At 41.3% G+C, this 12620-nt stretch overlaps 1 protein-coding gene across 2 annotated transcripts in view; it reads right to left on the reverse strand.

Annotated features, from left to right (window-relative positions):
- LOC135538589 (zinc finger protein OZF-like) overlaps positions 1 to 7414 on the reverse strand; it is a 43956-nt gene extending 36542 nt beyond the window's left edge. For both annotated transcript variants that reach the window (XM_064964479.1, XM_064964478.1), the window contains exons 1-2: positions 7315 to 7414; positions 3662 to 3913 (exon numbers count right to left, since the gene is read on the reverse strand). In XM_064964479.1, coding sequence (XP_064820551.1) covers positions 3662 to 3767 — 106 coding nt within the window. In that variant the 5' untranslated portion in view covers positions 3768 to 3913; positions 7315 to 7414. The remainder of the gene's footprint in view (positions 1 to 3661; positions 3914 to 7314) is intronic.
- Positions 7415 to 12620: the final 5206 nt, after the last annotated feature.

The following is a 12620-nucleotide window of genomic DNA, read 5'->3' on the forward strand; positions in this document are numbered from 1 at the left end:
CTGACGACTTTCAGAAGAAAGGTCTTTGTTTCTGGCCATTTTGAGCCTGGAATCGAACCGACAAATGACCCAGATACTCAACTAGTCTGAAAAAGGACTGTATTATTGCTTCTTTTATCAGCACCACAGTTTTCAGCTGTGCTAACATAATTGCAAAAGGGTTTTGTAATGATCAATTAGCCCTTTAAAATGATAAACTTGGATTAGCTAACACAACATGCCATTGGATCACAGGAGTGATGGTTGCTGATAATGGGCCTCTGTACACCTATGTAGATATTCCATTTAAAGAAATCATCCGTTTCCAGCTACAATAGTCATTTACAACACTAACAACATCTACACTGTATTAATGGTCAATTTGATGTGATTTTAATGGACAAAAAAAACATACTTTTCTTTCAAAAACAAGGACATTTCTAAGTGACCCTAAACTTTTCAACAGTAGTGTATGTATTCATTTCAGTAGGCTGTATGGGAAGGGGAATCAACTATTCTAAAACTGGGAAGGAGTCAAAAACTAATAAAAGGCAAAAGTGGTGAAAATGATGAGCTATATCATCCTCCACTCAACATCACAAGGGTGATAGTAGAATTTGGGTTTAAAGTAATGACTAAGATATTTCACCCTGAAACTCTATCAGTGTGTGTGAAATCCATTAGACACATAAGACTATAAGTTGATCATATGTGCAGCGTTGACAGGATAGAATTAGAACATTGTGTTCCTTACAGGACATTCTGTCCCCACCCGGAGAGGAGAAACTGTTAGGCTTGTCTATCATGAAACATGTTGCAGAATATGATAAACAATGTAAGTGTACAGTGGAACAATACAGCCATCCTAAAGCGGGGTGGGGTTCTTCGACTGATGTGTGTATAAAAGATGGGCTCTGAACTTGAGAGGGCAGAGCTCTCTGAATAAAGAACTGATCTTTTGTATGCTGGGGCTCTGTTTATTAAAACTTAGAGCCTTACAACCTCTAGGATACAGATGGAGTTATAAAATAGTTCAGTTAGAACATTGGGGTAGAAATTCTCGTGACAAAGGGTGAGTAACTACACAGACTAATTTCATAGAACTTCAAAACACTGGCAGTTTGTCTACTCCTTCTTTAGTCTACACTCTGATCACTCCAGATAGACCAGTGAATAAAACAAATGCTGGCAATACTGGAGTCATCCATACAAGTCTTAGCAGCATGAAATAACATCTACAATGCATTCAAAAAGTATTCAGACCCCTTGGCTTTTTGTTTTTGTTACATTACAGTCTTATTCTAATTCTCATCAGTCGACACACAATACCCATAATGACAAGGGCAAAAACAGGTTTTTAGAAATAACATGAAATATTACATTTATGTAAGTATTCAGACCCTTAACACAATAGTTAGTTGAAGCACCTTTGGCAGCGATTACAGCCTTGAGTCTTGTTGGGTATGAAGCTACAAGCTTGGCACAATTGTATTTGGGGAGTTTCTCCCATTCTTCTCTGCAGATCCTCTCAAGCTCATGGTCAGAGTCCTTTAGGTGCCTTTTGGCAAACTCCAAGCGGACTGTCATGTGCCTTTTACTGAGGAGTGGCTTCCGTCTGGGCACTCGACCATAAAGGCCTGATTCGTGGAGTCTTGCCGAGATGATTGTCCTTCTGGAAGATCCTCTCATCTCCATAGAGGAACTCTGGAGCTCTGTCAGAGTGACCATCAGGGTTCTTGGCCACCTCCCTGACCAAGGCCCTTCTCCCCCGATTGCTCAGTTTGGCCGGGTGGACAGCTCTAGGAAGAGTCTTGGTGCTTACAAACTTCTTCCATTGAAGAATAATGGAGGCCTCTGTGTTCTTGGGGCCCTTTAATGCTGCAGAAATGTTTTGGTACCGGTCTCCAGATCTGTGCCGACACAATCCTGTCACGGAGCTCGACGGACAAATCCTTCCACCTCATGACTTGGTTTTAACTCTGACATGCAGTGTCAAATGTGGGACCTGACATAGACAGGTGTGTGCCTGTCTATGTCCACCACAGGTGGACTCCAAGTTGAAAAAACATCTCAAGGATAATCTCATAGCAAAGGGTCTGAAAACGTATGTAAATAAGCAATTATTATTTTTTTAAATTGCATTTGCAAGACTTTCTAAAAACCTGTTTTGGCTTTGTCATTATGGGATATTGTGATGTCATTATGGGTTATTGTGATGTCATTATGGTTTATTGTGTGTAGATTGACTAGGAAAAACATGGAATCAATTTTTGAAGGCTCTAACGTACCAAAATGGGAGAAATGGGAAGGGGTCTGACAGTGCCCTCGGAAAGTATTCAGACCACTTGACTTTTTCCACATTGTTATGTTACAGCCTAACTCTATAATTAAATAAAAATATATCCTCAGCAATCTACACACAATACCCCATCATGACAAAGTGAAAACAGGATTAGACATTTTTGCAAATGCATAAAAATACTTTTTTTTTTAAACAAGAGACTCAAAATTGAGTTCAGATGCTTCCTGTTTCCAATGATCATCCTTGAGATGTTTCTACAACTTGATATATAAAAAATATTAAATATATACTACTGTTCAAATGTCTGGGGTCACTGAGAAATGTCCTTGTTTTCAAAGAAAAGCACATTGATTCTCCATTAAAATAACATCAAATTGATCAGAAATACAGTGAAGACATTGTTATTGTTGTAAATTACTATTGTAGCTGGAAACGGCAGATATTTTATGGAATATCTACATAGGCGAACAGAGGCCCATTATCAGCAACCATCACTCCTGTGATCCAATGGCATGTTGTGTTAGCTAATCCAAGTTGATCATTTAAAAGGCTAATTGATCATTAGATAACCCTTTTGAGGGCCTCCCGGGTGGCGCAGTGGTTAAGGGCGCTGTACTGCAGCTCCAGCTGTGACACCAGAGACTCTGTGTTAAGAAGCAGTGCGGCTTGGTTGGGTTGTGTATCGGAGGACACATGACGTTCAACCTTCGTCTCTCCCGAGCCCAGGAGTTGTAGGGATGAGACAAGATAGAAGCGACTTAACAATTGGAATCCACGAAAAAGGGGTAAAAAAAAAGAACCTTTTGAATTTATGTCGCTGAAAACTGTGGTTCTGACTCAAGAAGCAATAAAAATGGCCTTTACAACTCTGCCTACAAGGCCAGCATCCCGGAGTCGCTTCTTCACTGTTGACGTTGAGACTGGTGTTAAGTGACCCCAAACTTTTGAATTAACTCAGGTGCATCCTGTTTCCATCTCATCCTTGAGATGGAATATTAAATATCAAATATATATGTATCAGATATAAATCATCAGGATGTGGTAGTCTACTGGTTATGTTCAACACTTCTCCAATCGTTGTTGAGATCTGATATTCTGTGCAGCAAACAAATTATAATTCAATATTGACAGTGATGATGCCATGGCCTATTTAGAAATGAGGTATGCTGAACTTGGTGATTGAGGGTATTAAACATTTTCAACGTTCCTGAGACAATGTGTGGGCAAAGGCAGGCGTGACATGTTTTTAAATGTTTTGCTTCACTGTGAAGTCTTGAGTTGTTCAGGGATGTGTGATGTCAGAATTACAGAATTCAACCTAGCAATAGACTGGTCATAACTTATATATGAAGATAACTTATAGGTAGAACCAGCTCTTACCATGACTAACAGTTGTCCTAATCTTCTCCTCCTCTTCTTCTTCATCTTTAATGTTGACATTCAGCTCCAGTGTTTGACTGCAGTCTTCCAGCTTCACTGATGCCATCTCTGGATCCTGCAGTGCAAACTGGACTCCACGGTCACAATCAGGACCCAGTGACTGTAGGTTTGGACTCAGTGTGGAAGGAGAGTGGCAGGCTGGGTTTGTCCTCACTGTTGATGTTACCGGCCTCAGACTTAATCTGAGTCGGCCTGTAGTAATAAAGACAAACGGACACAAGAGTTATTTTCTTGACAGTTCTGGCACTTTACTATGTAAAAAATATTATCTATTTTTCTTGATCAATTATCTAATTTCAGTAGATCAGGTAGCTAATCCCTGACAAAATATTCATTCACATCAGACACAAAGTACACGTTTTAAACACAACATAAGTGCACTTAATCTATCGTAGATTTCCTAAATCCCACATAAATCCCTATTAACTTCAACCACACCCTCCCCTTCCCCAAAATCCCACACCCCCAATAAACTTTATCAATAGAACCCTTTCTGCGTTTGTAAACATTGGGGTTTATATCATGCTGAGAGAACCCACCCCAGGTTATCCAGCTTATCAAAACACATACCGACAGTAACATCTGTTACCCCCAACAACTCTGCTGCAGTTTACAAATAACTTTCAACCTGGTATTTCTGCTTTACACAATCCAAGATGTTGATAAGCTTACCAATGAAAGCTATGAAGTACATTTTATTCACAATTAAAGCATCCTTTGTCACAGCACATTTATGGGCACAATATTTCTGAACAGGCCTCGAACCCATGTCAGGACTTGTAGAAAGACCAGTTCTAACAGTAGGTCCTCTTACTACAGGACCAGCCATGGAAGCTCCATCAGTCTGACAGTAGGTCCTCTTACTACGGGACCAGCCATGGAAAATTCATCAGCCTGACAGTAGGTTCTCTTACTACGGGACCAACCATAGAATCTCCATCAGTCTGACAGTAGGTCCTCTTACTACGGGACCAGCCATGGAAGCTCCGTCAGTCTGACAGTAGGTCCTCTTACTACGGGACCAGCCATGGAAGCTCCATCAGTCTGACAGTAGGTCATCTTACTACGGGACCAGCCATGGAAGCTCCATCAGTCTGACAGTAGGTCCTCTTACTACGGGACCAACCATAGAATCTCCATCAGTCTGACAGTAGGTCCTCTTACTACGGGACCAACCATAGAAGCTCCATCAGTCTGCACTGTAGTTCCACCAGTCTGTCTTACAGCCTCTGCATATGATACATCATGACGGATTCTATATCTCTGAGCATCTCTCTGCACCTGGCATCCACCAAATGCTGATATATGTCCTCCACACAATTGCAACACTTAACTGTCACATTGCTCCAACATTCAGCGTAATCATGTTCCCCAACAGACTTGGCACAACTTTTCACTCAACAGTTACATGTCCCATTCTTTGGCATTTAAAAACACTGATGAATCACCTTGGTGATCCAGTTTCAACTGTTCTGCTATGGAACCCTGACCTGTTCACCGGACATGCTACCTGTCCCAGACCTGCTGATTTCGAACTCTCTGGAGACTCTCTGGTAGAGAAACTCTCAATGATCGGCTATGAAAAGCCAACTGACATTTACACCTGAGGTGACCTGTCACACCCCTGACAACCACTGTGATTATTATTATTTGACCCTGCTGGTCATCTATGAACATTTGAACATCTTGGCATGGTTCTGTTATAATCTCCACCCCTCATAGCCTGGTTCCTCTCAAGGTTTCTTCCTTGGTTCTGGCCTTTCTAGGGAGTTTTTCCTAGCCACTGTGCTTCTACACCTGCATTGCTTGCTGTTTGGGGTTTTAGGCTGCTTTCTGTACAGCACTTTGTGACATAAGCTTTTTTTTTTTTTTTTTTACCTTTATTTAACTAGGCAAGTCAGTTAAGAACAAATTCTTCCTTTCAATGACGGCCTAGGAACAGTGGGTTAACTGCCTGTTCAGGGGCAGACCTTCTTACACGACAGATTTTGTACCTTGTCAGCTCGTTTTGAACTTGCAACCTTTCGGTGACTAGTCCAATGCTCTAACCACTAGGCTACACTGCCACTGATGTAAGAAGGACTTTAAAAATACATTTGATTGGTTGATTGATGAGGTTGGGTCAAAATCACTGACATTGAAGCTAAGGAATCCTATTATGTACTTTTCCAGACAAAACATTCTAACACCTCAACAGCAACGATAAGCTTTCACTTCTTTAACTTCTTTCCTACTGATCAACCTTTAGGCTTCACATGTTCTTTAACAATATCATCCATGGACATAGATATTGGGACCTCAGAGATTATTACTCCCTTCAATGTAGCATCAGCTCCAGGGTCAGCGCTTCTGAGCCTTGTCCCATTATGATTTTCCAATTGAAGAATCTTCCCTTGCTGAACCTGATCAGCACAAGATATTAACAATCTACCACTTTCAATGTATTATTTCACCTTTATTTAACCAGGTAGGCTAGTTCAGAACAAGTTCTAATTTACATGGCTGCATCCCAGTTAAACTACACCTCTCTTTTTATGGCCTTGGTTAATCAGGGTGTGAATGAGGCCCTGTGGTCTCCTCAAACACCATCCCAACTTTCCACTCGGAACACATTATTACTCTAGCTCCCTTCCTTGGGCCTCTAGTTTCTATACTACATGCGCCCCTGCTTCCAGTATCATTATCTCTGTTCTTCCTGTCTTTCCACTACAGAGCATTCACATACTAGGCCCTCATCGTCCCGCTCCATATCATCAGAACTGTCCCCCACATTGATCGCATTCCAGCACAGCTGTTTCTTCTCAAACTATCAATTTCCATTTTTTCAGGGGTGTCAAACTCATTCCATTGAGGGCCGAGTCTCCGCGGTTTTTATTTTTTTCCCCATTTCAATTAAAACCTAGATAATCAGATGAGAAGAGTTCCTTTCTAATTAGTGACCTTAATTCATTAATCAAGTACAATGGTGGAGCTAAAACCCCGCAGACACTTGGTCATCCATGGAATGCGTTTGACAGGTGCTTCATCGCATTAATCGACGCCATTCCATGCAGTTGGCCTCTCTCTCCAAATGGTGAAGGTTAACTTCAGTTAGCTTCCCTCCATTTTGACACTCCATAACTCAGCCTCATGTCGCCATTTCACCACGAATAAAATCCTAGAAAAACGACCCAAACCGTTCCCGCCATTTGACTTGCTTCGTCCGAACCATCCTGTTCTCGCGAGCTTTCATTAACGAAACAGTGCATGTAAACTCGCGAGAACAGGATGGTTTGGACGAGGCTGTATTCCAGCTCATTAACAAAATTTTACACAAAACCAAGAAGAAAAACAAGTAAAAACGACCTCAAATAAGTGGAATCTTTATGAAATTACTTTGACGAAATAATGTACATACACTCCGATAAACCCAAAGTCTCGTTATGTGACTTGTAAAATATGTTTTAAACACGTTCAACACTCACTCGGTTTGACCCCAAAATAACACATACAATTAAAACCATTACCAAACGTGATAATACCTTGACTGATTTGTTACCTATCGTATTATATATTATCTCGACATTAGCAAGTTTAAACATGCTATTACATACCTACAATGATACATTTGAAACGGACACAACCACTATCGACAAAACAACACAGTTCTGTCGTTTCGACCCGGAACTTCCTGTTCCCCAATACGACGTGTCTATCAGCGTCTCTTGTTCTCTGGTGTACTGACATTTGCACAAATATAAGGTGTCTCCCGCCACCTACTGTAAGGTTAGTAAACTGTAGAAGAAAATACATTTCCTTTGCGGGAAGGGAGAGGGGGAACAACGACATCAAAACAAAATACCTAAATAGATAAATAACAACATCCCACTCGTTCAGTCACAGTCCTATTCAAATCACATACACAGTCTCATGGGCCTCGTAGGGAGGAACATCTTCAGTCAGTATTCCCTGCAATCAGTGGTGTAAAGTACTTAAGTACAAATATTTAAGTGCCACATCAAGCGCTGCTGCTCCAGTTTAAACTGTTCTGCCTTATTATTATGATATGCTGGTTTTATGAACATTTGAACATCTTGGCCATGTTCTGTAATAATCTCTACCCGGCACAGCCAGAAGATGACTTTCCACCCCATACCTGGTTCCTCTCAGGTTTCTTCAAAAGTTTTGGCCTTTCTAGGGAGTTTTTCCTAACCACCGTGATTCTACACATGCATTGCTTGCTGTTTGGGGGTTTAGGCTGGGTTTCTGTACAGCACTTTGAGATATCAGCTGGTGTACGAAGGGCTATATAAATACATTTGATTTGATTTGATCAGTCGTTTTTGGGGGTATCTGTACTTTACTTTTGATATTTTTTGACAACTTCTACTTTTACTCCACTACATTCCTAAAGAAAATGATGTACTTTCAAGACCCAAAAGTTCTCGTTACATTTTGAATGATTAGCAGGACAGGAAAACATTTAAATTCGCGCATCCCTACTGCATCTGATTTGACGGACTCACCAAACACAGTACTGTATTTGTTAATTATGGATGTGATCTTAAATTCAATCTGGTGTGCCAGAGTGCGTTAACTTTCGTAAATTCTAGCTTGCTAGCTACTTTCAGTACAAATGAGAGAACTCTGACCATTTTACTCGCCTTAGCAGAGCTGGTTTGGCTGTGTTCATGTTATCCAGAGCATTGGTGACTTTAACTGTGCTTCAGGCAACAATTTAATAACAGCTTTTTTTGCCGACGCTTACTGACACCGGCCGTATTCAAGGGGTGTTGAGCGTTTGTTTTTCATCAATTATTCTGCCCTCTGGCACTCAGACGAGTGTTCTGAAATCGTAGTATATAGCCAGAGCGAATTTAGGAACCAGGCTATGTCTGAGTGTTGGAGTGTGCCCCTTACAGGTTAGGATAATTAAAGTGGCAGGTTAGGTGAATTACCATGGCAGGTTAGGAGACTGAGGTTAGGAAAAGGGTGAGGGTTAGGTATTTGATACCATGCAGGTTAGGATAATTAACTTGGCAGGTTAGGTGAATTACCGTGGTAGGTTAGGAGACTGAGGTTAAGGTTAGGAAACAGGGTTAGGGTTAGCTACAATGTAACAGATGTCAACAACTGTTGTCCCAACGCAAAAAAGAAACGGCCACGGGCCAATGGGGAGCATAAATTGGTGTAAACTTGATATCATTAAACACCCAATATCAGAGAACGCCCCTAATTGCGGTCTGCAATTACACCTTTTTAGATCAAGGGGCCAAGCTTCCAGTCAATAATCATGCTTTCCACTGTGCTCAGAGGGCATTTTCGGTACTGCAGTTCAGCTGAAGCAAGGCCCCATAGCGAAGTCACGTATTCTCATCAAGTCTGTAAACAAAACATCCTTTGAATTACTCAAGTAAATGGCCATAGTCAGATTTTTCCCCCATCACTCACAGCCAAGGTTAACCATTTAGGTTCATGATATGAGGTGGGTGAGACTATATCACATGCAGATGCTGAAGGGAGAAACACACCTCTTGATCTGCGTGTTTATAATGTAGGTCAAGGAGCAGCCTCGTCTAATAGAGCAGATGTAACATAGTAAATATAAATCAGAGGCCCTCAAAATAGTGTGATATGTTACATTATGGTTCCATAAGACAGATGGTTACTTAATAAATGGAATTAAGTGGTGCTGTACTGTATCAGCGAGATGAGCCAGTTGAAAGTATTGACAACAGTGACATATTGTTGGTGACTGTGTGCCAGTGTGGCGTTGCACTGTTAAAATCATCCCAGTGTGGAGATGAAACACCTGTGTGTTACAAAGCCACATGCTCTGTCCTTCTGCTCTATCTCGGTGTTTTAATGTGGATAATACTAATACAGAAAACCATTGGACATGCATTTTCCATTATGCCACTGTGTTTATCACTTCAGTTCCTTAAATTTTAAATTTAAAGCATATACAGGGCATCCCTAGACTTTTTTAAAAATTGATTAAATGCATTTTTTTACCCCTCATCAATATACACACAATACCCCATAATGACAAAGCGAATTTAGCAAATTTATAAAATGCATCAAATTTATTTAGCAAATTTATAACAATGAACACCTTATTTGCATAAGTATTCAGACCCTTTCCTCAGACTCAAAATTGAGCTCAAGTGCATCCTGTTTCCATTGATCATCCTTGAGATGTTTCTACAACTTGACTGGAGTCCACTTGTGGTAAATTTAAATGATTGGACATGATTGGAAAATGAACACACCTGTCTATATAAGGTCCCACAGTTGACATTGCAAGTCAGAGCAAAAAACAAGTAATGAGGTCAAAGAAATTGTCCGTCGAGCTTCGAGACAAGTTTGTGGCGAGGCACAGCTCTGGGGAAGAATACCAATACATTTCTCAAATCTCTGTTGGCTGGGCTCCCCGCTTGTGCCGTCAAACTCCTACCCCACGTTGGGCGCAAACCTTTTAAGGGCACCCGAGTGGCTGTCTAAGAAACTGCATCTCAGTGCAAGAGACATCACTACAGTCCCTGGTTCGCATTCAGTCTGAATCACATCCGGCCATGATTGTGAGTCCCATAGGGAAGCTCACATTGGCCCAGCATCGTTCGGGTTTGGCCAGTGTCGGCCGTCATTGTCAATAAGAATATGTTCTTAAATGACTTGAATTGTTAAATAATGATTCAGTTAAAAAGTGGGATGCATGCCAGCAAAGCCACTACACAACACAATACTAAACAATACATTAATTGCACAATAACGGTGCCCACAAACTGATAGGGCCTACATAAAGGTGACCCAACAGCATAGTCCCAACAACTTACCACTGCTACACCTGGCTATCAGCGGAGCCTTGTCTGGCAACGAAACAGTTCATTCATCCTCATTTCCTGCTTTTAAAATGTACTGCTTTTAAAGTAACATGGCTGACTGACTTAAACAAATGTGGTTTCTACTGACAATTGAGATGTACAAACTATGGCATAAGTGGACGACAAGCAGATAAGATGCAATCCATAATTTTGATTAAGACATCAATGAGCGAGCTTGGACGGACGTAGTCTATATAACTATTTGTTCAGCACTTTTGAAATGCACAGCGACAGAATTCAGAACATGGTCCGTTCTTACAGTGTTCTCCCTGTACGCCAAGTCAGAACCGTAGAATAAAATAAGGAGCATATAAGCAGACAATGAAAGCTCTTACAATATTCAATGATTACATTTCTCAAAAACATGTTATAGGCTTCATGTCAACCACCAAGTCAGAACAGTAGGCAAAATTAAGAGGTGAAACAAGACCAAAATATTAGGGTGAGGCACACGGGCTATTAACATCTTACTACACAACATACACTTGGTATTACTTTCTTAGCTACAATACACACATCTCCCAGGCATGTTACATCATTTACGCAGAAGCATACATGACATTTTTGGACTCACTTTGTTGTGCTGTGCTCGCTTGAACAGGAAGGTGGCGCAACAGTCCATCGTGGGTTTATTTTGTCATCAAACTTCATCAAAGTCTGGCATTCTCTGGATTTGTGGTGCTTCAAGACAACTGGGAACTCAGGAAAAAAATGATGACGTCAGTGATCTTCAAGTCGTAGCTGTAGAAAGAGGCCCGAGTTCCCAATTTACAATTCCGAGTTGGATGAAAGTTCAAAATGTATTTTCCCAGTCGTAGCTTGCTATTTCCTGAGTTCCCAGTTGTCTTGAACTCACTCATGTCAGATTTTTCAGTACCGAGGTAAGTTGTTTTGTGCGCGTCACAAATCAAGCTTCATTGACAGCACGGCCAATGTTGAATGTTTACAATTTTAAACTAGGAAAAGGGCCCCTTAATCTTAGACTTGGGACCACACAGCAACTCCAATGAATAGCAGGCTAATGATTGCTTTGCAATGCTTGCAGTTAGCCACTGATTCCTTCCAAACCACTCATTGTTGAATTTGCATTTGTGATGTTTATGTCCAATGGCCGATGAGCACCGATACCTTTTATCTATAATTTCTCATTATTTCTCTTCATATGACAAAGATTAAAAAGGATTTGCCAGTAGATTGTCAACTTGATTCATGATGATGACTGCAAGCTCAGTATTATGTTGAAATGATCAGTCGATGTTGACTGTAGATATCAATGATTTCACGTTACTTTATCTGTGGACAATGACCTTGAGCCTTCTTGGATGGGCACTTCTAATGTAACTCTCTCGCAGCACCCAAGGGGCTTGAATTTTCAAGTACAACCCTTAGACTTGGCAGTGATGGATTGTCCCCATGAATGACAGAACAATGAGCCAATCACGGCACAAAGCTCCGTATTTTCTGCGGGCTTGCCCCACCTCCACAGAAGGCTGAAGACCTGCATTTTGGAGCTGCCTTACTAAAGAAAACTAAAAAAAAGAGTCCATGTTTGTATGCGGCTTTATTAACATGTCAATTATATGTTTTTTTTACATTGTTTGCAAACAGATCATTTATTTTCTCACTGTTTTATCACTATAAATGTGGGGCTCAAAACAGGTGGCTCACCTGCCCTGAATGATGGGTCTCCACTGAACTTATCTAGAACACTGCAGTCCATCTGGGTGTTTAACCTTCCCAAGATCCCCCATGTCACCCTGCTCCTCCGTACATTCCACTGGCTTCCAGTCGAAGCTCACATCCACTACAAGACAATGGTGTTTACTTACGGTGCAGCAAGAAGAACTGCCCCATCTCTACCTTCAGGCTATGCTCAAACCCTGGATCCCAACCCGAGCACTCAGTTCTGCTACCTCTGGTCTCATGGCCGTCCCGCTGCTACAGGTCAAGCTCCCTTTCAGTCCAGTCAAAGCCCTTCTCTGTCCTGGTACCCCAATGGTGGAACCAGCTTCCTCTGATACTTGGACAGCAGAGTC

Source organism: Oncorhynchus masou, unplaced genomic scaffold, assembly GCF_036934945.1.
Source record: "Oncorhynchus masou masou isolate Uvic2021 unplaced genomic scaffold, UVic_Omas_1.1 unplaced_scaffold_987, whole genome shotgun sequence".
NCBI lineage: Eukaryota > Metazoa > Chordata > Actinopteri > Salmoniformes > Salmonidae > Oncorhynchus > Oncorhynchus masou.